The sequence below is a fragment of the Limanda limanda genome, chromosome 8 (genome assembly GCF_963576545.1).
Source record: "Limanda limanda chromosome 8, fLimLim1.1, whole genome shotgun sequence".
Taxonomy (NCBI): Eukaryota; Metazoa; Chordata; class Actinopteri; order Pleuronectiformes; family Pleuronectidae; genus Limanda; species Limanda limanda.
This window is the reverse complement of record NC_083643.1, coordinates 13,320,462-13,345,697: the sequence shown is the minus strand read 5'-3', so window position 1 is coordinate 13,345,697 and position 25,236 is coordinate 13,320,462. Positions and strand designations below refer to the sequence as shown.

Below are 25,236 nucleotides of genomic sequence, written 5' to 3'. Positions count from 1 at the left end.
ATATTTATATTTCCATTGTTTAACTATTTTACTGCTCCAACGAACCTAGGAACTGGTCCTGTAAACCTACTTAACTGCAACTAGTAGTAAGTGTTAGATGATGATTATGGCTTACAGCTAATGAAAACCCAAAATTCCGTATCTCAGAAAATTAGAATATTGTGAAAAAGTTCAATATTGTAGACTCATGATGTCCCATTCTCATCAGCTTATTAACTAAAAACACCTGCAAAGCTTTCCTGAGCCTTTAAATGGTCTCTAAGGCTGGTTCAGTAGGCTACACAGTCATGGGGAAGACTGCTGACTTGACAGTTGTCCAGAAGACAGTCATTCACACCAGGGTTCGAATGATCTTTTTGTCTCTAAGGGGGTCTCTATCTCATAAAAAAGTTGGCGCACCGCGCACATAGCCTACCAAGGCTATACAATTAAATAGCCAAGGCGCTAGCAGCGCTTTTGCGCACGGTAGGCATAGGCTGTATATAACTTGACGCACGCACACAACAGACAGAGACATTTTTGTACAGAAATTGATTTTATTTAATTGATTTCAATATATTATTGATTGTAATAGTCCATATATATTTCATTTCATTACTGCCAAATCGGAAAGGAAACCCATATTTTCTGATCCTAAATCTTCTACTATTTTTTGTTTTTTTGGCTGTAAACCCGAAACTTGTCAGGGCCGAATATGAATTTGGGGCCGGTGGCCTTTTTTTCAGTGGCATAACTGACCGTGATGTTTCTTTTAGATGTATTTATCGCAAAAGCATGTCAAGCTAAAAGCACACAACTTCTTCTTCTGACTTTATGACCTGTCAAATTGTTCGTATCTACTATGCGATTTGCTCCAGCCTAGTGGTGTGGTGGTGAAGTGCAGTCATGCTGCGTTCATGGGCGTCAGGTAGGTATCCTGTTTTAATTTAACGTCTTAATGGTAAGAGAACACACAGGGATGGCTAATGACCGTTATTTAACATTAAATTACAATGTCACATGGCAGACACCTTCAGATCAGGGCTGCATCTAACGACTATTCTGATAGTCGATTAGTCACCGATTATTGAAACGATTAATCGACTAATCGGATTATGAATGACACAAATTCTCAATTGCTCTTATTTAGCAAACAGCTTTTAAATTTTGATTGAGGTTGTTCGAGGCATGTGATGACTGAAAATAAAGACAATAAAGGTCAATACTTCATTAATAAAAAATGTCTTTTAATAAACTTTGCTGCATATAAGGGTACTGTTGACACAAAAGAAAAGAAAAGAAAAATCCTGCTTTTTTCCATTTAAAACCAAGGACAAAAAAAATTTATTTTAATTTAAAATCAAGAATCCATTTTTTCATGTTAACAAAAATGACAGTGAAAATAACATTAATATAAAAATCCACCAACCAAACTACAGTCTTCTTCGGACTAAATAATTGTGATTAAAAAAAAGACGTTTGTCGGGCAATAGGATAACATTTCGCTTTTAAACTCGTTAAAAAAAAAGTTTAAACCATATTTTTGTAATGGATGCTAGAATCCTGCGCACAGGTATATACGTTTATATATAACATCTGACGGAGGCGAGTCCGCATCGTCTCCGTTACGATGTCACACGTGACTCCTCCTCACATGCGCGTGTCCTGCTTCCATGGAGAGCAGGTCCGCCGCACAGATACTGAAGGTAGTTTTTCTGTCGGGCCATGTTAAGAGTGAAGTTCTCCCGAACTTTTTACTTCCTGGTAGGCGATGGAACGGATGCCACCATTGGTCCATGTTCTGTCGCTATTGCACATGCGCGGCTTTCAGAGATAGGAAAGAAGCGAGATGGCTCACTCCTCAGCTACTTCCATCAGCACCTCCGGTAAAAACAACTTTTAGTTCAGCTGCACGGCACAAGAAACACGCGCTATGACGTAACCAAGTAAATTCGACTATTTTTATCATCGATTTTTGTAGACGATGTTGACTAATCGTTGCACCCCTACTTCAGATATGAGAGACCCCCTCAGATTTTTGACTTCGTTCTTTTCATGGGAGCTAGTCCTCACTCTATGGGAGCTCAGCTCCCTCTGGCTCCCACGTAATTTGAACACTGATTCACACCCTCCACAAGGAGGGTTAGCTAAAGACTAGAGATGAGCCGGATACTCGGCTGAAACGAGTATCCGGTACGGATAAAGCACTTTTATGAGTACGATTATTATACGAGTAATCAGAGTCATTATCTGTGCTCGGACTGAATGAAAATCCTCACACAGCGTCACAGCGCTCCTCCCGTCACACACGGCTCTGCTCTCTCACTCACAGAACAGCTCTCTGTCTCTCAGTCACTCAGGTTCACTGCGCATCGGGACTGTTCCATAGGCTCAGTCAAGGAAGCAGAAATGATTCGTTCATTTCCCGACTGGGTCTTCGGGTACGAGTCTTTGGAAAAATTTTCAGGGACCTGCATTGGCTCAGTAGAGGAGCGCTGCAGATGCGAGGGACGTTCACTGTCTCCCGGAGAAGTGAACGCTCTGTGTTTTTGGTATGGAAGGACGTGAATTGTATTTGTTCACGGGTCATGGTGACTGGTTTTGTTGTTTTCACTTTACATTTACACTTACTTTACAGTAAAGTAAACCTCTATTAAATACAGTACAACATGACAGTTTGTATGGTTTGAAATTGTCATTTATTATCACACTGGCATTTAATTATCACGGCAAACAATTACACTGCACTGGACTTTAGGTGTTAGTGTCAAGTGAAAATAACAGGACCAGTCTGTATGACTTGTGGACGAATGTGGTTCGCGTCTTTCTGTGCTGGGAACACGGAGTGTTCGTTTCTCCGGGAGACAATGAACGTCCCTCGCATCTCACACACACACACACACCTGGTGTGGAAATAAATTTTCAAAAAATAAAAATAAAAAAATCATAAAAAAATTTCAAAGTTAAAAAAGAAAGTTATGTTGAACCAGCCCACTTCCGGGTTAAATCACACCCACTTCCGGGTTATGCCCCGCCCACTCCGAGTACGGATAATTCATATGGTTAACAGATACAGATACAGATAATGCTGTACTCGCTCATCCCTACTAAAGACGCTGGCTGTTCACAGAGTGCTGTATCCAAGCATATTCATATAAAGTTGAGTGGAAGGAAAAAGTGTGGTAGAATAACGTGTACAAGCAACAGGGATAACCACAGCCTTGAGAGGATGGTGAAGCAACGGCCATTCAAGAATTTGGGGGAGATTCACAAGTAGTGGACTGAGGCTGGAGTCAGTGCATCAAGAGCCACAACGCACAGACGTATCCAGGACATGGGCTACAAGTTGTCGCATTCCTTGTGTCAAGCCACTCCTGAACCAGAGACGACGTCAGAAGCGTGTTACCTGGGCTAAGGAGAAAAAGGACTGGACTGTTGCTCAGTGGTCCAAAGTCCTCTTTTCAGATGAAAGCCAATTTCATGAGGTCCCAGAGTCTGGAGGAGGAGTGGAGAGGCACAGAATCCAAGTTGCTTGAAGTCCAGTGTGAAGTTTCCACAGCTATGTCATCTATTCTAGGGGTGGGAATTGGCAAAAATGTGACGATTCAATAGTATTGCGATATTTGGGCCACGATTCAATAGTATTGCGATTCTGCGATATATTGCGATACTGCAAGTATTTCGATTCGATTCTGCGATTCATGTCCCCCATATTATTCAAAGGCATTACAAAAAATGAGGAAAATAAGACTGCTCAACTCACTTCAAATGTCACATTTAATTCTGTTAACAACATTGTCTTCTACACATTAACTGAAGTGCAAAAACTAAGAAAGGGTAGTGCAAAAACTTTGTCCTTGAACATTCAGGACACAGGACCTTTGTAATTATTTTCTGAGTATGAGACCCCTCACATGAACACTGAGCTCAATCATATAAATAAGAGTAACCTAGAGCTTCAATCAAATTGAGACCTGCAAGGTCATGACCCAAAATGTTAAATTCATTTGGGTGCATGCTCATATGTTAAAGTGCTCCTCTGGGCCGTTACTATATCTCCTGCAGTGGAGAACATCCTTTCCGCATACACACTAGGTATCTTTTAAACTCTGAAAATCTCCTCGTCATGCTTTGCCAGCCAGGGGCTGTTACATATATAATTTTTTTTTTTTTTTTTTTAAATATTGCAATACTTTGTGCTACAGTATCGATATAATCGCGGGCGCAAAATAAATCGCGATACTGAACAGAATCGCTTTTTTTTGCCCACCACTAATGTCATCTGCTGGTTTTGGTCCACTGTGTTTTATCAAGTCCAAAGTCAACGCAGACGTCTACCAGGACATTTTAGAGCACTTCATGCTTCCTTCCACTGACAAGGTTTATGGAGATGCTGATTTCACTTTCCAGCAAGACCTGGCACCTGGCCAAACTGCCAAAAGTACCAATACCTGGTTTAATGACCATGGTATCACTGTGCTTTATTGGCCAGCAAACTCGCCTGACCTGAACCCCGTAGAGAATCTATGGGGTATTGTCAAGAGGAATATGAGAGACACCAGACCTAACAATGCAGACGAGCTGAAGGCTGCTATCAAGGTAACCTGGGCTTTCATAACACCTCAGCAGTGTCACAGGCTGATCGCCTCCATGCCACGCCGCATTGATGCAGTAATTCATGCAAAAGGAGCCTCGACAAAGTACTGAGTGCATATATATGAACATACTTCTCAGTAGGCTGATATTTCGGTATTAAAAATCTGTTTTTTTATTGGTCTTTTGTAATATTCTAATTTTCTGAGATAGAGAATTTTGGGTTTTCATAAGCTGTAAGCCATAATCATCAAAATTAAAAGAAATAAACACATGAAATATTTCACTCTGTATGTAATCAATCTATATAATATATGAGTTTCACTTTCTGAATTGAATTATCGAAATAAATGAACTTTTCCATGATATTCTAATTTATTGAGATGCACCTGTATACCCTTCTCCTGATGCCTCTTCTTTGCAATATCTCCCACAACAGTGATAATTCATTTATTAAGATAATTTAGTTTTTTCAAATTTCCAATATTCAAAATGCAATTGGGGGGTTTAGTATAATTGCAACATTTTGGGCTATCTGTTCCGTTTTTGGACACTAAATCCAGGTTTGGCACAGGTACTCTCCTGAAGCAGCTAAAATAAAATTCTTACTACATAATGTGGTATCAGATTATCAGACACTGGACATAGATATTCCAATTTTAACAAGATTAAGAAAACAGTATGTATAAGGTACTGCCATTTAAACAGTATTTTACGATAATTCAATAATCAAATTAAGAAAATTTAGAAATGTGATCAAAGTTTTGGTTGATAAGACAATGTTTTATTTTTTGTAATTTATGTGAAGGAAGAAGTTCTGAAGTGTGACAGAAAATAAACGGGTTGTGAAGTCTCGATTCAATAACCATCTCTGGTGTCCTTTCTCGTCTGAGGCCTGACATATAAGACAACAAACCGCTCGGCTACAACATGAATCCAATATAATGTAGCGAACGCATAAATGGAGGCAGGAGATATAATCTTTCAGTCAGCAATGCACACACTGCAGCTCCTATACCTTACACATGTTTAAAATAGAAACAAGAATAAATGAACCTGCGCATTATTCGAATAGCTTAGTCATTGAATGCACAATAACAGGGTAGCTATGTTTATACATGGCACTAGGCCCGGTTCCATCTAAAACACAATTTTATACAATAGTAGAGCCATTCCCAAACTTAAGAAGGCCGAGGCCCAATCTGAAAACTGAAAAATTTGTGCGGCCCACCCACACCTTTGATCACAACTATATGATCAACACACAGGACTATCATACATATTGATATACGGGCATATCTGGTTTCTTTTTTTTAATCTTATTTTGGTCTTTGTTATATGGGCGATGTGCAATATGGTTGACGGGTATTGTGCAATCCTGGTTTAATGGCCTGAAGAGTTATTTCCTTGTAAAATGTCCTTGTGCAATATTGCTTGCATGATAAGGTTTAGAGCCTTTAAATTCTCTCTTTTTAATCTGTTATTTATATCAAGTACAGGCACATGATCCTGTGCTGTTCGATCAGTCTTTTTAAATAATTTGTCCGACTTGAATAAATTGTCTATTTCTGCCTCCCGTCCCGTTTATACTGGATATATGTGGTGAACCCGATGGGCATCCAACTGTCACCCTGTCACTGTGGACCACTACAGATAGATAGGTAAATGTCATGAACATAAACTTACTTGCGTTATCGTTCCATGCCTCAGTACCGATCATTCCAAGGTAGACCCCCACAGTTCCGAGCAGCAAGATCGTGCCGAACATGAGCCACTTGTCTCTGAGACGCAGCCTCGTCAGGGGGGACTCTATCGACATCCTCTGGACTCTGAGCTGAGACTAAACCTTGTGTCGTCCCGGACTTCTACAAATGCTGAGGCTTATTACACAGCCTGGGTTTCCAGATGTGTCCGTTGTCAATTTGATTATACCAATGAGAGAGAGAGAGAGAGAGAGAGAGAGAGAGAGAGAGAGAGAGAGAGAGAGAGAGAGAGAGAGAGAGAGAGAGAGAGAGAAGAGAGAGACTTTTTCAGAATCAGGTTTATTGGCCAAGTGAGTTTGCACAATCAGGGAATTTGACTTGGTAAAGTGGCTCTCAGTGTGCTTACACAGAATACACATCACAAAACAAAACAATACAATACTAACAGTCACAAAAACAATACAAAATACAAACAGTGTGACAGTCTAAGAAAAAAAGTGCAGGGATAAATATTAAACGGTATGTGTATTACGGTTATACAGTGAGGGTGAAATATAATAAACATAATTAAATATAATTATAATATATGTTATATATAATGTAATATAATTTTGGGAGTAAATGTACAGTGGTTATTATAAAGATCCAGGGTTATTGCACAGTGCCACAGTGGGTTGGCTATTCAGAAGTGAGACTGCGAGTGGGAAGAAACTGTTTTTGTGCCTGGTGGTTTTGGTAAACAGAGATCTGTAGCGCCTCCCAGAGGGGAGGAGATGGAATAGGTTGTGACCAGGGTGAGATGGATCTGCAGTGATCTTTCCTGCCCGTTTCCTGACTCTGGAGGTGTACAGGTCCTGGATGGTGGGCAGGTTGGCACCGATGATCTTTCCTGCAGACCTGACTGTCCGTGAGATTCTGTTCTTATCCAATTCGGTGGCCGATCCAAACCAGACAGTTATTGATGTGCAGAGAACAGACTCGTTGACAGCAGTATAAAACAGGATCAGCAGCTCCTGAGGCAGGTTGAGCTTCCTAAGCTGGCGCAGGAAGTACAACCTCTGCTGGGCCTTCTTGATGATTTTATTTATGTTGGGTTCCCACTTCAGGTCCCGGGAGATTGTGGATCCCAGAAACCTGAACGATTCCACAGCCAACACAGTACTGTTGAGTATGGTGATGGGGTGCAGTGCTGGGGGGCTCCTCCTGAAGTCCACTGTCATCTCCACGGTTTTGAGCGTGTTCAGCTCTAGGTTGTTTCGACCGCACCACAGGGCCAGTTGTTCAACTTCCTGCCTGTATGCAGACTCATCATTATCCCTGATGAGGCCGATGACTGAAGTGTCGTCTGCAAATTTAAGGATTTTAACAGATGGTTCTCCTGAGGTGCAGTCGCTCGTGTAGAGAGAGAAGAGCAGTGGGGAGAGCACGCATCCCTGAGGTGCACCAGTGCTGACTGACCGGGTGCTGGATGTTGTTTTACCCAGCCTCACCTGCTGCTTCCTGTCTGTCAGGAAGTTTTTGATCCACTGACGGGTGGAGACAGGCACAGTGAGCTGGATGAGTTTGGTGAAGAGGACTTCTGGGATGATGGTGTTAAACGCCGAGCTGAAGTCCACAAACAGCATCCTTGCATAGGTCCCTGGGGAGTCGAGGTGTTACAGGATGAAGTGCAGCCCCATGTTGACAGCATCCTCCACTGACCTGTTTGCCCGGTAAGCAAACTGCAGGGGGTCCAGCAGGGGGCCTGTGATGCCCTTCAGATGAGTCAACACCAGTCTTTCAAAGGATTTCATGACCACAGACGTCAGGGCGACGGGCCTGTAGTCATTCAGTCCAGTGATGCAATGTTTCTTAGGGACTGGGATGATGGTGGAGCGTTTGAAGCAGGAGGGGACTTCACACAGCTCCAGAGATCTGTTGAAGATCCGTGTGAAGTTGGGGGCCAGCTGATCTGCACAGGCTTTCAGACAGGAGGGTGACACCCCGTCTGGGCCTGATGCTTTCCTTGTCTTTTGTCTCTGAAAGAGCTGGCACACATCCTCTTCAAAGACCGTCAATGCCGGTGGGGAGTCAGGGGGGAGGTGATAACATCTGTATAGACACACAGTCTATACAGATGTGAGATGCAGAACTGGGCTGCTGTGGTGACCTGGTCCTCACGCTGACAGCCTGTTAGCTGACCTCCTGTTTCCCTCTGCTTGCAGGAACTGACGGAGGAAGCCGAGGCAACGATCTAGACTTTTTCGCTCGCACTCGGAGAGCTCAGATGAACTGTCAGAACTGGACCTCTCCCATGGCAAGAAGGATGCCTTTGTCCTGGAGGTGAGGAGCTACAAGAATACATTATATATTAATTTGCAACTTCTAGGGTCAACACGTAATCTTATGAACAGAAGAGGCTATATAAGGCCTAAGGCTATATATCCTACAACTCAACACTATTTCTTTCTGTTTTTCTGTCATTTGCATAGATTGATGACACTGATGCTGTGGAGGACATCCACTCCCTCCTCACTGATGCCAGTCCCCCGTCAGGTATGTGCCATCCATTCACTCCACAGAAGTCAAAGTTATTCCATCCACATGCTCAGTCCGGTGTCTCCTGATTGGTTCAAGGCTCCAACAAATGTCCATTTCTCTGCTTCATCTTCACTGTTTCATGTCTCCAGGTTTCTACAGCTGCAACACTGAGATCATGCCTGGGATTTTTAACTGGACTTCAGGAGTGCAGGTCATACTTTAAAGTGTTCACAAATTACACCAAATCTGAATTTTAAAGAATTATTATATTTTGGAAGTCATTTTGATGCATTATGCAGTTGTGTACTGACATTTTCTATCCTGTAGACACAACTACATTCTGTACATAATTATTGTAATTTTGACATGTTGAAAAGACTGCTGTAGTCTCATTGGGAAAATGGATTACTTTATGTGATTTGTCTCTATCTTACAGATGTTTACATCAGTGAGGGTCTTTAGGTTGAGTAATGCCAATCTCACTAACCAAGGCTTGAACAAGATCTTCACTGACCTATGTGAGAATCTGCAAAAGGTGAGGAAGATGTGACGGCACTGTTTTTTGTGTGATTGTGTTTTGAATGAGGAATCGCTATCATTCAACCCTTTTTTTTTCAGAGTTTTTACTTCAAGTTGCGCTCCATAATCCCCTGCTGTCTCTGTCATCTCAACTTCACTGTGGCAGTGCCAGAAGAATAACTCACACAGGTAAGAATTCTCAGAACACAACTCCTTACAAAACTTTAGGTTACTTTCGTAACCCCGGTTCTCTGAGTAGCATGAGTGAGATGTCTCACTATAGGATACGCCTATAGTGAGACAATTCGCCAGCCCTGATAGGCTGGCAGTCGTGACGTCCGCGTCAAGGTGCCGCACCTTAAATTCGGCGGACGCGGCGTCACACGTCATTCAAAACAAGCACACCTCTTCTCGCTTCACCCCAGCAGCAAGAAGGGCGGTCTGGTGAGACATCTCACTCATACTACTCAGAGAACCGGGGTTATGAAAGTAACCTAAAGTTCTCTTTCTTAGCATTCGTTTCGATGTCTCAATATGGGATATGGAGACTCCCGTATTGCCAGACAAGCTTATCTCTGTGACTGACCACCAGTCCCCCCCTCACTTAGGAGTGAGATCCACATTAGAGCCCACACTCAAGGCAGCGTGGGTCAGGCCAGCGTATGAATGTGATTTGCTGCTGAAAACATTTAGTTGCCTTAAGATCGTAATTAATTCTATGTTGACTGATGTGCTTTTGGAATGAATGATGTTTGTTTGTTTGGTTTTTAATGATCAAATTTGTGCAGCACCAGTGCTTTATAGACCTCCTAAATATCAACATCGGACTGACTTTCATTCCAGCTGCACATTTTAAAATGGCCGTGGGCTTCACCTTTGCTTTAAGTGAGTTTACGTCTTTAGTTGCCTCCTCATTCTGACTCTAATTGAACTGTGCCATTTAGTCCTACAGATTAGCTGCTACCTCTGCACGATTTGTTTTGAAATTCCTTTTCATTGCCATAATTTTTAGGCCAGTCAGAGTTTTCTTTTTCAATGACATCCAACCTGTAGTACCTCGCAAATGTGAGGGGAGAAGACCAGCTAGCTGCAGCGCAGATGTCTTGGATAGAGACTCCCTTGAACAGGCCCCAGAGGTCGCGAGACCTCTAGTAGAATGTGCCCGTAAACCAGGCGGAACCTGAAGGCCCGAGCTGGAGTAGGCCAATGCAATGGCATCCACTATCCAGTGAGAAAGTCTTTGTTTGGTGATAGGTTTGCCTCAGTGGGGCTTAGCCCAGGACACAAACAACTGATCCCCTTTCCTAAAGTTCCTTGTCCTTTCCACATAAGTGTGTAAGGCACGGACAGGGCACAGCATGTGTAACCGCTGCTGTTCCGCAGAACCATAGGGAGGTGGCTGAAAAGCTGCCAGTTCCACTTGGGAGCATGGTTTAACAACCTTAGGAACAAAAGCAGGATTCGGCCTCAGTGCCACCCCAAGGTTCCCCGGGGTGAACCGCATGAGAGGTGGCTCCGTTAGCGGGTCCAGCAAATCCAGCGTGGAGCCCCAGTGCCGAATCTCTGGTTCGGGAGCTCCGGTGGCAGGCAGTGCGGTGACCGCAGGCTCCCGGTGCCGTTTAGCTATTTAAATTTGAAAGCTACCTATGGTGAAGGCAGTCGGGTCGACGTTGCTACCACTAGCGTCCGGCGTAGGAGGTGTTAGCTCCGGTCTATGGACAGCAGCTAGTTAGCATCGATGTCGATTAGAAAATGCTTGTTCGTGAAGCGAGAAGAGGTGTTTGAATGACGTGTGACGCCGCGTCCACCGTATTTAAGGTGCGGCACCTTGACGCGGACGTCACGACTGCCAGCCTATCAGGGCTGGCGAATTGTTATAAGTGCTTCTGTGAATACGCGCGAGGGGCGTATCCTAAGTGAGACATCGAAACGAATGCTAAGAAAGAGAACAGGAGGTTAAGTAAAGTTTACTTCCACGCCTCTCTGTCTGCCTCCCAGGTCTCAGTGAAGGCAGTTGCCATCACGTTCGACAGGGAACAGATGTTGGAGAAGCCAGCAGACAAGACTATTACCAAAGGTCGGTTTGGTTAAAGGTTGCTTTTGAATGAGTTGGTGATTTATTTTTATTTTTTTAATGCATCAGAGCTGCTACATGATTTTGCTGACGTCCACACAACTCCAGACTTTTTATTTTTGTTTCAAATGCTGTTATAAAATGAAAACGTATTGATGTAGATCAGGGGTCTCAAACTCAAATTACCTGGGGGCCGCTAGAGGCAGTATCTGGATGAGGCTGGGCCGCATCAGGTATTCCACAAAAAAAACTTTGCTAAAAACATCCAAACTTCTCAAATGTCATTACTAACAGTTATTTAACTTCAATGGGTTCTTCTGAACATGAATAGAATATTGAAGAACATGAACAGTTCTTCTGAACATGGCTTCTCTCGCCTACTTCTTGCTGCCAGAGACCTGGCAGCGCTTCCTCTCACATAGCTGAGCCACATTTGGCTTGAGGGAGGAAGCAGTTGAGACCCTCAGTATGGCTTGAAGATGATCATCAGTAAGTCTGGACCTGTTCTTGGACTTATTGAAGTTCTAGGTGGAGAAGAGCTTTTCACACAAATATGTGCTCCCAAAAAGGCACATGGTCCGCTTGAACATTCGGGAAAGCTCAGGGAAGCTGGGGCTATATTCATTCCACTTGCTGTCGCTCACGCAATAAAGTTTCAGTCAAGTGTTTAGCCAACCAGCGACGCACGAAGACGTAATTTCCGCAAATGCACGTCATTTCCACTTTTTCCGGTAACACCAGGTGCATTGATTATGGGGGGGGGGGGTAATGCATTCCCATCAGATTTCGTCCCCACACCCCAGTCACAGGCAGACACAGCTGTAGCGGCTGCTACTATACACGCTTCTCTGTTCAAAGCACAGGGATCTGAGCCGGGGTGAGCTGTGGATCTGCGCTTTGAAAAAGGTTTTTTAAGAAATTATTAAAATAAAATATAACAATATAATGTAATCACTAGAAAATTACGGAGCCCCTGTTGACATCGGTGGATGAATTACTAATTTTTGGCCACGCAATAACAAGATAATCTAATAAGTTATATACAACAGCATCCCAACTTCATAAAATAATAACAAATGCAGACTTCTTAGATGAGCCAAAATAATTATGCACATCGTCATGTACAGTCTGTGGCTCGGTGCGTAAGTGTCACCACCAGAGGATGAGGGAATTTAAATCATTAAAATTCATCCACACATATCAGGTGTAAATAATAATGTGAAACAGCCCAGACTGTAAAATGTAGATATTAGCTCAATGACTTGTGTCCAGGGGTTAATTTGTGCCGGATCATACCGGAACAGGATCCGGCACCTCTTGGTTTTGGCCTGCCCGTGTTCCGGGACTTATTTGGGCTGATCCAGTACCTCTCGTATAGAAAAAAATATGAATACAGAGCTGACAACTCTCACGCTTTCGGCGTGTGACACACATGCAATTTGTCACGCCAAAAAAAAAAGTGATTTCTTACAAGTGGCCAATACGTCGATCGCGAATGCTGTGTGGGCCGGCGCCGCCACGCCACCCCCTGACAAGAGGTCCGCCACGAACGAGGTTCGCTATATCGTCCAGGGCAGGGGGTGGCGGCGGCGGCTAAAGACACACCGCCGCTGATGTGACGTTTTGTAATAAATCTCTCATTTGATTTTTGTGTTTGCAACTTGTGCAACAAGTTAATTGAGGAGCTGAAGGTGCTTAACGCACAGTACTGGCCCGAGGACGCAGGTGCGCTGTATGGAGAGACTGAGGTTGAGTCGCTGTGCCAGCGCTTTAACATTGCCAACCCGCGCACAGTCATACGGGCCTACAGAAAACACAGAGACTCGGATGGAAAAGACATCCCCGATGAACTGATGGAGTGACTTGTTGCTGTCAACAGCATTCCTATTGCGAGTGCTGAATGTGAGCGCGGATTTTCGCAAATGAACTTAATTTGCACTCCCAACCGTACCTCTCTGCTCACATCCACCATATCATCTTTACTCTTCCTAAATCTTGTTGGACCCCCCCTGGCTAAATTCAATCCAGTCCCGTACGTGAGGTCGTGGGTGGCCAAAGGACACAGAACTGCCACAGACACACGCAGTAAAACCCGAAACAGGGAGGAGGAGGAGAATCCGGACATGGTCGTGATGTGGGGTGTTTTGGACTAAATATGATGAGCATACTGTCTATTAATAGGCCGCCGTGCCAATCTTTAAATAATAATAATGGAAGATTTATGTGATTTATTGTAAGCTTTGAACTTTTATTTTTTATGTTTTACAAGTTAGATCTATGTTGAGAAATGAATTGCTGACTGTAAGTCCCACCTGTGTTGATGTGGGCATTTGCCTGTGCTGTATAGCCTAAAATAATTGTAAATTATTGTCATAAAATTTATACCATGGATATTAATTGAAATTAAGGCTTGTAAGTCCCACAGCATTGTCAGTGGGCATTTGCATGTTTTTTTCAGCACCGTTTTCTGTATGCGTTCCGGGACCTGTGCCCGTCTCGTCACCCCTGCGCTGTCATATGTACTTTGCGTTCCGGCACCTTGTGATTTACAAATTAAGCACGGCTTGTGTCCCTTGAATTTGCCTTCAATTTAACAAATTGTGTGTGTGTGTGTGTTCGTTTTCTCCGCTGGACACAGAAGTCGCCTTTGCTCAAGATGCCACTTTATTAATCACTGACACAAAGACTGATACCGTCACTGCAGTAAAGCCTAAATAAGTCCCACTGCATTGTAAGCAGTGGCGGTTCGTCATACAGGGCGCTGGGGCGCCGCCCACCCTACAATTTTGAGATGAAAAAAAAAAAAAAAAAAAAAAAAATGACATGTCAAAAAACATTATATATCAAATAATTTAATAAGAAATGTACTGTTTTAAAGCGTTAAATGTGTGCCGGAGACCGTAAGCCCCTGTCAAAAACCACTTAATATATTATATTTGGTAATATATTTGCCATTCGTTATCACTGAGAGAGAAGCCACTCCTCTCTGTGGGCGCCGGGCAAGTGGAAGTCTATGGAAGCCAACAAATGGGGCAGGAACATTTGAGCAAGGACAGCTTCTCAATGGCGGATGACAGTTCGAGCCATGGGCGCACTTCACTTGCGCCTACAGCCAATAGAAGGGTTTCTTATACATCATGCTGACAGGACTGTCCAATCAGAGACCTTATCACTGATCTACAGGAGCTGCATAGTTAGCAGATACTTTTAATCTGCACGGAGGTGCAGCTCCGGTCCCGGAGCACTGAGTGAGACAGGTAGAGGACAGACAGTGGACAGATAGAATCATTGTTGTTTACTGTGTCGTGTGTGTAGTTTTATCGATCAGTAATAATCAGCTGAAATTTTTAACCACATGTTAACGTGCATGGGGACGTGCTCCTCCGGGACCGGGACCGGAGCACCTCCCGGAGCACCGGAGCACCTCCCCGGGGACCGTGACCGTCCCCGGGGACGTCCCGGCGACCGGAGCACCTCCCGGAGCACCGGAGCACCTCCCCAGGTGCACCTCCCTCCGGTGCTCCGGAGACCGGGACGTCCCCGGGGACGACCCGGTCTCCGACCCGGTCTCGGTCCGGGGACCGGGACCGGGACCGGAGCACCTCCCGGAGCACCGGAGCACCTCCCCGGGGACCGGGACGTCCCCGGGGACGGTCCCGGAGGAGCACGTCCCCGGGGACGTCCGGACCGGAGCACAGGACCGGAGCACCCCGGAGTTTTTTTTCTCTCATTGCGGTGGGCTATTTAAACCGCGCCGCCCAAGTGCGCCCCCCCCCAAAAAAATTTCACCAGCCGCCACTGATTGTAAGTGGCATGTGTGTGCTGTTTTAAGCGCCGTTTTATGTGCGTTCCGGGACCTGTGCTCGTCGTACCTGCGCTGTGATATGTACTTAGCGTTCCGGCACCTTGTGATTTACAAATGAAGCACTGGATACATCATGACCTGCGCGAAAGAGGGCGGAAACTATGAATTTCACCCTCCTGGGGCCCGTTTCACAAAGCAGGTTTAGTGAAAACTCTGAGTTAGTTAACCCTGAGATGAGGGAAACTCTGGTTTTTCAGTTTCACAAAGCCAGTTCAGCTTTACTCTGAGTCAGTTACCCTGGCAACATACTCCGTGAACCTAACCTGCTCGCTGGCAGGTTTTCTTCAACTAACCCCGAGTTTCTCCTGCTCTTAAGTTGAAGCCTGCAGACTGAAGGCAGTGGCAGACATGGCGTGTCCTTTTATTGAAGAGCCAGTTGATGTTGAGGCGCAGATACTCCGCAGACATCTCCACCGGGAGAGGATTATTAGACCCCGATTGGATGTTTTATCATTCCCTGATGAGTATCTGTTTGAGCGTTTCCGTTTCTCTGCATCATCTATAATTTATATAAACGATATTCTCAGCCCTCACATCGCTCACATGACGCATCGTGGACATGCTCTCAGTTCCGAGCAAATTCTTTGTATTGCACTTCGTTTTTTTGCCAACGGCAGTTTTTTGTTTAACGTCGGTGATGCAGAGCATGTGTCCAAGGCAACTGTCTGTCGGGCTGTCCGAAATGTGACACTTGCACTGAAACGGCTACTATGCACGTTTGTAGTGTTCCCAAGTCACAGACCCACCAGACTTCTCAAAGAAGAGTTCCACAGAATTGCAGGTATCAGTCTAAGCAGTAATTCATTTATGTCATAAAGCTTTAAGACTTGAAGCACTAATCAGTCAATTTGATATATTTTAGGGTTTCCAGGTGTGATTGGCTGCATAGATGGCACTCACATTCCTATCATCGCTCCTTCAATAAATGAAGGAGATTATGTGAATAGGAAATCTGTCCACAGCATTAATGTGCAGGTAGGCCTAAATAGTAGCCTTTAACATTCCAAATTAAATACACTACACCATACAGCTAATTACTGTTCTCCACTGTGAAGATCATATGTGATGGAGCCCACATGATTAACAATGTGGAAGCGAAGTGGCCTGGGTCTGTGCATGACTCATGAATGTTTCGTGAGTCGACACTGAGTGCCAGATTTGCTGGTGGTGAGTTTATATATATAATTTATATACAGTATATAGTTATATCCTATGATCAAATATTTTGTTTCCTCCTATTGCAACTGAAACAAACTGTATCTTGTATTATCATAGTAGAGTTCGATGGTTACCTACTCGGAGACAGAGGGTACCCCTGCCAGCGCTATCTGCTGACCCCTTACCCTGACCCTGAGCCTGGCCCACAGCGACACTACAACTTGGCTCACTGCAGGACACGAGCCAGAGTGGAGATGACCATCGGGATACTCAAGGCCCGGTTCCAGTGCCTTCGTAGGCTCAGGGTCACCCCAGAGAGAGCTTGTGACATTATAGTGGCATGTGTGGTTCTCCACAACATTGCCACTATTAGAGGAGAACAATGTCCTACTCTTTCCCCCTGTGATCCAGGTATTAATCATACCCCCCCTGCTGATACACGAGATGGAAGAGCTGTTAGAGACATGATATGTGTCAATCATTTCTAACTGACCCATCACCTCCCCAATGTTCAAGAACGACAATATGCATCTCATTTTATGAGGTCTTCTTTATTTCCTAGAAGGACAAATTTTGTACAGTTGTTAATCCTTTGTTGTTGAAACAATTAAAAAACATCCACCTGTGGGCACGTCACCCACCTTTAACTGATGGTCCAGCAGTTGTATTTCCTTTTCTGTTTTGGTGATCTGCAGCCTTATGTGCTCCATTTCTAGGTGTGATTTGTTTATTTGAGATTCTAAATATACCTTGTAAAGTTGTTTCACAGGGAGCTATAGGAACATAAATGACATTGAATTTCAGTGCCATGTCTATTTAGTGTCATTGTAAGTTGTGGGTCAATGCTGAACAACATCTTACTGAGGTAAGCTGTGCTGTGGAGGTTGATGGACCTTCTTCCCCATTGTAATTTCCAGCATGGCTCTGTTAGAGAGAAAGAAGTTGCAAGTTGTATTGTGGAACAACACTATTAACTGAGCCAAAGTTATTTACAAAAAAAAAGGTGTATACTTCAGCAGGCCTCTCTGCATCTTCCCTCTCTGTGGCAGCTGATAAGGTTTCTTCATCATCCTCCTGTAATGAAACAGAATGTGTGTGTTATATTCTACCAATTATGAAAAATCTGTGGAATATTAAGAGTACTTACAACAGCATGGAGGTCTGTTATGGCAGAAGGCTCAACGAGACAGATTACACCATCAGTAACTGGTAGAAAATGAAGATTAGACAGTTGATGATTACCCAGAAAAGTGCCCCACCTAATTTAAACACAATTTTTCAAACTCTGAGTCACCTTAAAATAGATTGATATCTGAAAGCAAAAGCAGCCAATTGCAAAGAACTGTAGCTTACTGCTACAAGAAAAATCAGTGTGCCAACTAAGTTGTGTCTAAGATGAATGGGTGGCCATTACTGAGCGAACACTAGAAAAAGGATTAACGTACATGCCATTCATTTGAATAACTTACCTCTTATGTAGGCCCCTGTGACCTGGGGCGTGGGTGGGTCCGATGAACTCCCCCCAGATATGCCCTCAGCAATGGGTCGTCCACTGTTCTGACTGAGGGCCATCTTTTCAGCCTCTGTGAGAGGTGGTGGTGGTGGACCGCCACCTGTTTTGCGGGCCTCAGCCTTTTTTCTGTTGGCTATAATGGAGGTCAAATTTAAATACATACAGAAAACACAACTTTGGAGACTTGTATGTATAAAAGGCATTTAGGTGTTGCTTTCATAGAGACAATATTAAATACTGGCAGTGTTGGGATTTCTCTTTTTTTTGCAGATTTCCCTAATTACTTAAATATATCCATCACATGTTGAATGTAGCCACTAAATGCTGTTTAATGAGGGCAGGCTAAACAACATCACAATTGCTTGTACTTTATTATACCTTACCTGTTTGAACTACATTTTTATATTTCATCTTTAGCTGCTGCCAAGTCCGTTTGGTGCCTGTTGGGTTGCACCTGTGCTCACAGACACACATATGGAATATAATTGTTGAATAAGTGGAACATTCAAGACAAAACATTTCTTTTTTTTCTCAAATTAATACTGACGCATTGACTCGGTCAGCAATTTCCTGCCACGCAAGATCCCGCGCTTTTGCTGCTGCCACAGTATTGCTTCTTTTTAAAAATATATGCTCACTTTCTGCATACGCAGTCATTAATATTTCCAACTCCACTGGGGAGAAGTAGGAGGATCGAGGCTGTTTACCACTTGTTGCCATGGTGAATCATGTTATCTGTGTTCCATTGATGAAGGCTTTTTATATCCTCATGCACAAGCTTCACTCAGGGTTACCTTGACTCTGAGTTGATTGAACTAAGTGTTATCACCTGTTCTGAAACCGAAAACTTAGAGTTTGACAGCTCAGAGTTGCTCAACCCAGAGTTAAGGTTTTAACTCAGAGTTTGTTGAACCTGCTTTGTGAAACGGGCCCCTGCTCTCCGCACATCCAAAGCCACTCTTTTCTCTCCCGGCTCTCTCTCTCACTCTCACACATACACAAACACACACACACACTGGACCCCGCCCCCCATGTCACTCACATGCATGCCGCATTCACTGGACAGGCACACAGTAGGAAACCAGAGCATCATAACATTGTCCAACACAGCAGCTAACAGCGGGGTTGCTACAATATAAAACTCGCGGGCCGCACTAACATTAAACTTTCATATTAAGGTGGGGGCCACAAAATATCGTCCCCAGGGCCGCAATTGGCCGGCGGGCCTCGAGTTTGAGACCCCTGATGTAGATGCAGCTTAAAACGACGGGCTGATTGTGTGTGTACCCCTTCAGGATGCATCAAGGGTGAAGAGCTGAGGCCTGTTTCAGGTAGCTGGTTTAACATACTCTGAGTTTAATCCTGCGCTCTGAGTTGGTTGACTCAGAGTTCAGGGTTGAAAAGCAACTCTGGGTTTTCGGTTTCAGAACAGGTGATCAGCGTTGGCTTAATCCACTCTGAGTGTGTTCACGCTGGGTTGGGGGCGTGCCTGTTGACTATAAAGAGCCATCATCAATGGATCTCTGATAACATGATCAAACATGGACCAAAAACGTAGATCCAGTTACTTTTCACCCACGGAATTGGAAATATTAATGCACGCATATGCCGAGCAGGTACCCATTTTCACCAAAAAAAGTAATACCGCCGCGGCAGCGAGAGAGAGCTTGGCAGGAAATAGCCGAACAAGTCAATGCGTGAGTAAAATAAAATAGAAAAATAAAATAAGAGGAAAGTTTAATATCTTCCACTTATTCAATATGTAAATTGTGTGTGTGTGTGTGTGTTTCAATTTACACAGGAACAACCCGAGTTGCCCCAAGAGGACTTGGCAGCAAATGAAAATGAAGTACAAAAATAAAGTTCAAACAGGTAAACTAATGTTTAATTGAAATCAAATCAATTGTGCTGTTTTGCCTGCTCTACCTAATTTAACAGCTATATTCAACATGTGATGGGTCTATATTTAAGCAGTAAATGTAAGTAGTACATTTCTCAAAACACATTGACAGGTGCTGCGACAAGTCACACATACTCTCCCAAGAACACAACTCCCCCACCATAACGAGAGGTCAAGGAGTCCTGTGTTTGATCATGTGTGACAGGTCAGGTAGCAGGTCATGTGATAGCAGTCCATAGCTTTGCGGGTATGGAGTTTTTCAAATGGACCCGTGCAGGACTCTACTGTAGACGTACAGAACATGTCGATTTCGTATGGTCAAAACCTTTTAACACGTTTGCTTTCCATTGTGATTTGGTGAAAATCTGCCTAAGCTCCTCTTGATCGCTGTCAAGTGCAAAAGTAAACTGTGTGTTTGTGTGTGTGACAGGTGTCGCGGAGAGCACCAATGTCTCACCCCGAGGTAAGCCCACTTCTTGACCACAGTCTCCCTTTACCCCACCTCCCTGCTACCAAAACAACTACACTGCCCTTTTTTTGACTTTTCATCCTTTTGTCTCAGACAAAGGTATCCTGCACCACTCCCAAACCTCATCCAATTTTGTTTTTTTTCTGTTCTTCTGTTTGTTTTCCGTGTCTTGTTTTTTTTTTTTTTTTTTTTTTTGTATATTTTTGTTTTTTCTGTCTTGTTATTGTTGTCATTTTGTCTGTGAATGTATGGGCGTGTATGCGTGTGTGTGTTCGCGTGTGTGTGTGAATGGGCGTGCGTGTTTGTGTGTGTGTTCTCTCCAGCTGCCTCCGTTGATTACGGTTCCTTTGCAGACAGATGCAGCACCTGGCTAGAGCTGATTAGGCTGAAAGCTCACACCATAAGACGAGGATCAATTAAGACAAGTAGGAGGACACAGTCTCGAGCACACTCTGGTGATCATACCCACGAATACACAGTTTCACAAGCAATTCCACACCTGCACATACACAAACCCGCACACAAGCTAGCAAACACCTACGTATCCAACCATGCATGCCGCTGGGGGGCGGAGTATCGTAAACCAAGCACCAGCTTTGGAGCTAGAGTGTGAAGGTTGAAGCCCCGCCCCTCAGAGGGATTCCCAATCAGCAGCTTGGCTTTTAAATCCCTGTAGCCATGGTAACCGCAATGTAAAGAAAAGTGATTTCTTTTGTAATTTATTTGTGTGCAACCCAAATAATAACCAATAATGAATTTTAGGCAATTTGATGACAATTACTGGAGAAACTCTTTTGATTATCCTCTCGGGAGATATCTGCGTACATTTAGGATTAAAACCTGGTGTAAATGACCTGGTTTCGAGTCGAATATAAATGTCAATGACAATATGTTACGAGCCGCGATACATCGACTATATTCTATATATCGCCCACCCCTTGATAAATCATCCAAGGTCCGAATGCTACAACATCTTGCAAGAATCGGTGTGATGTTCAGTCCTGTGCACAGTAAGTGAACCACAGTGTAATGTGTAGCTCTGAAGGTTCCTGGATTGATGGACGTACGCCACATCACGTGAATAAGCATCAAGATGATGGAGCATCTCTCACACCCTGCTGGCTCATATACGTGTGTGCTCAGCTCATAGCTGTCTTTGTCCGTCTCCATTTCTCAAGCCTCTTCCACAAATGCACAAAGACACCAATATGCTCTTATGTGCTTTCACTATACTGCAAATTCTGTATTCACACACGTCAACTTACACAGCTGTGCCCAGGTCTGTCTGTCTGTCTGTCTGCAGACACTGTGTATATGTCTTGTCTGTTTGCTTACAACTGCATGACGCGCATGGCAACGCATGTAAGTGATTGTCTGGCACCTCACACTCAGACCATTGCATGTACAGTCACTCATGGATCTAACACACTCAGACGACTGACCTGCTCGCATGTCAGTGCACTCACACGTGTTGCTCCTGCTGTGCAAATGCTAACCGGATTGCGTATTTGCACGGACATTGCATATTCACATTTCTTTCTGCTTCAGAGTTCATAACAGCTTTTATTTTTCCATTATTATTGATTATTTTTCTGGTATCTCCATTCTTTTTCGTCCTTTTCTCCTCTTTTTCTCCTCTTTTCCTCCCCTTTGTTTTCCTTTCACGTTTTCTCTCCCGGACCTCTCCTTGCTCCCTTTGCACCTGCAGTCTCGTCTTTGGAGCGCAGCAGTCCGCTGCCTGAGGGACGCTCCCGCTCGCTGCGCTCCAACCGCTCATTTGGAGGCAGCTCGGTCACCGTGGTGAAGATGACGCCGCTCTCCTTCCTCCCCGGGACACGCATCATTAAATATCTTGGGATCATCAACATGTTTTTTATCAGAGAGACGACGTCATTACGGGAGGTATGAGCAACACAATGGCAGGAAGTGTCAATGTATTTTCAAAATGTAGACTTGCCTCTAAACCTGAAACGTACGCGTGTGTCCTCTGCAGGAAGGTGGTGTTAGTGGCTTCCTGCACACTTTCATAGCGGAGGTGTTTGCGATGGTTCGAGCTCATGTTGCAGCCCTGGGAGGTAACGCAGTCGTGTCCTACAGCATGAAAGAGTGTGTGCTGATGGAAAATCCAAACAAGAACCAGGTACTACACAACACTCATTCACATTATAAACACAGATCTCTTTCTGTACACTTAAAATACTTTGAAGAAACCCTCCAATGGGTTTAGTTAATGCCAGTTCACCCCTTTATTTGACCATCAGACCTGACAGTTTGTGTCCACATGTTTTAATCCAAACTTTCCTCCTCTAGGCTCAGTGCCTCATCAATGTTAGTGGCGATGCCGTCATCTGTGTCATTGAAACGGACCAGGAGCCCATGCCCTCAGCAGTAGGTACCAGACAGACCTGTAGTAGCGGAGCTGATGGGACTACATGACAATGAAACGCTGCGCCTCCCTAAGTCTGCAGGACGCACAATCTGAGTGAACACGACGTCCAAATGAGTCCCTTATGTCTGCCTTAAATCTCTGTACAACATCCAGGGTCTGGCCACCAGTAACAAAGAGCAAGTATTCACACACTCCCAAACATCCAGCCTGTATTAAAAAAGGAGTGTAGGATATTTCTCCTCATGTTTGATTTGTTTAAAGAGACCATTTGTACAGGCGATCAGAGAGTATTTCAAAACCTTTCGGTTAATCATCAGCCAAAGGACCCCTCTGCATCCAATTTCCACCCATGTATTACAGCCGTCCATATGGCCCACAGCTACAGTATATCGGCCCATTTCTTCTTTCTGTGTGTCGCACGAGTGACATGAGAGGCAGCTAGGAGTAATCTGTCCATCCTCAGATCGCAGGAGTCGAGAAATGGACTTGCCAAAAGGGACACAGTTGTAAACCATCCAAATGAATAAAACAGTCAGCCTCTCCCACAGTGTTAGACTCTGTCTCAAGTGACGTGCAGATCAGGAACCCATCTATCTGTCCATTACTAAACTGACAGATTAAGGCTATGTCGGGCAAAACGAGTATTTAAATTTAAAACAATAGAAAATAAAACTGCCTGGGATATACATTTTCAGCTAATGTCCAAACAATGAAGGTAAACCTGCAGTTTGGATGTCTAAATTAGTTTTATGTCCAAATCTGATTTTGTATGGATTTTTAAGATGGATATTCTCTGTGACAGTGTCTGTTGTCAGTCCAAATTTCTTTAGAAAGTGTCAAATAACAAAGCCACAACCTTATTTTCTATTTCTGGTTTCAAACGAGCCATGATTACAGGCATAATGTGCACATATTTTTGTAACGTGAAAATCTTCCTTTTACAACAGCCATTATAAAGAATTGTACTCACTGTTTGATAAATAAAAACAGGTTGTGTTGCTGAAAAGCTAATGGCATTATGTATATGCACTTACATGTGGGAGACGGTTATAAATGAAGCAGACCTGCCGCCTTAGACACATACTGTGGCCCCTTGGAGTCGAGCAATGGCATTTCATAGAATAAAGTCATAAAGTCATTTGGACTGAATTACATCTGTCACTCTGTGTCAAATTTTACATCCTTTACCGAGACCTGATGCTTTGGCATTCCCAAGTCCCAAATAATAGTCCTGCTACTGATCTGTTCTCCGACATTCATGTCCAATGCTGGAAAACAAAGCATCTCCTTGTGTGGGTGCCACCTGAAAATAAACTGTGTACATGTTCTCTAAAATCAGATTTTAGTATTTTTGTAACATAAGACTAAAGACACCAACTGCTCTCTTTGCTTGTGCAATGCTGTTTTGAATCACAGTGTCAGAGAATTAGTGGTACTCTAATCTGTTTGTGTGATCAGCTGTTTGTGACCAGCTTCTCATTTTTGTGTCGAAAACTTGAATGTACATATTTTGGATGCTTTTGTTTTCTGACAAGCATCAAGCAGACCCACCTTTTATTGCCATGAATCTGTATGCTCGCCTGGTATGTCATACACAATAAAGTCAGTCAAACCGATATGAGGCTGTCATCATAGGTAAATTCCGAAAACAGGAATGAAGTAAAAATGAACAATTTGGTTTTGATGATAATAATTTACAGTTTTTTTATTATAAATGATTGAAATTTCAAAAGCTAATTATAACTTTAATGGGGCGTGTAAAAAATTCCCTCAGTACCTGAATAACAAACAGTGGAAGGCACATTTTATGTGAATAAGAACAAAGTATAGAAACTGAGTTAGACCTTTCTACCAGTCAGGGCCTTATTTTTCTAGAAATAACATAAAAAAAACACCAATAAGATAAATAGATTGTTAAACCGCACCATAACAAAAGGCTGTGATAGAGAAAGAGAATCTTGAGTCGTATACAAACATTTAAAACTCATGCAACACGTGGGATCTTCGTGATACGTGAAACCGCACCACCATTCGATTTCTGATCCGTCTTTGGAACGGGTTCGGCAGTGAGAATAGTGCAAATAATCATGGCAATAGGGACAAACATGCCAGTGTGATTATATATTACATTACATTACATTACATTTCATTTAGCTGACGCTTTCATCCAAAGCGACTTACAATAAGTGCATTCAACCCCGAGGGAACAAACCCAGAACAACAAGAATCAAGACATTACAATTTCTTCGAAATAAAGCAAAACTACAAAGTGCTATAAGTAAGTGCCATTTTAGTGCTACCAAAGTGTTAGTTTCAAAAGTGGTTAGTGTTTTTTTTTGTTTTTTTTATTCAAGGTACAGTCGGAAGAGGTGTGTTTTTAGTTTTCTGTGGAAGATATATACAATATCAAATAGTCAGTGGCACTCATTAGCATCAGTAGTCAGTAGTACTTTCAGGTAAATATACTCTGGTTTGTCACAGTAGAATCTTCTTATTGTTCTTCTTGACAGTATTCAGGCCTAATTTCATCATCTACATGTAAATCCCTGTCAGT

The 25,236-nt window shown here is 43.5% G+C and overlaps 2 protein-coding genes and 1 pseudogene across 2 annotated transcripts in view; 2 read left to right on the top strand and 1 right to left on the bottom strand.

The window, feature by feature from the left end:
* LOC133009143 (beta-1,4-N-acetylgalactosaminyltransferase 3-like) overlaps nucleotides 1-7,900 on the bottom strand; it is a 31,524-nt gene extending 23,624 nt beyond the window's left edge. The window contains exons 1-2 of the mRNA XM_061076552.1: nucleotides 7,112-7,900; nucleotides 6,259-6,412 (exon numbers count right to left, since the gene is read on the bottom strand). Of these exons, the coding sequence (XP_060932535.1) occupies nucleotides 6,259-6,412; nucleotides 7,112-7,900 (943 nt within the window). The remainder of the gene's footprint in view (nucleotides 1-6,258; nucleotides 6,413-7,111) is intronic.
* A 7,701-nt stretch (nucleotides 7,901-15,601) lies between these two features.
* LOC133009598 (putative nuclease HARBI1) lies at nucleotides 15,602-17,058 on the top strand (annotated as a pseudogene).
* A 2,667-nt stretch (nucleotides 17,059-19,725) lies between these two features.
* Nucleotides 19,726-22,883, top strand: LOC133009599 (C2 domain-containing protein 5-like). The gene is made up of 6 exons (XM_061077120.1): nucleotides 19,726-19,796; nucleotides 20,255-20,287; nucleotides 20,647-20,718; nucleotides 22,002-22,195; nucleotides 22,287-22,433; nucleotides 22,604-22,883. Exons 1-6 carry the CDS (start codon nucleotides 19,763-19,765, stop codon nucleotides 22,727-22,729), a joined length of 606 nt encoding a protein of 201 aa, XP_060933103.1. The 5' UTR covers nucleotides 19,726-19,762; the 3' UTR covers nucleotides 22,730-22,883.
* Nucleotides 22,884-25,236: the final 2,353 nt, after the last annotated feature.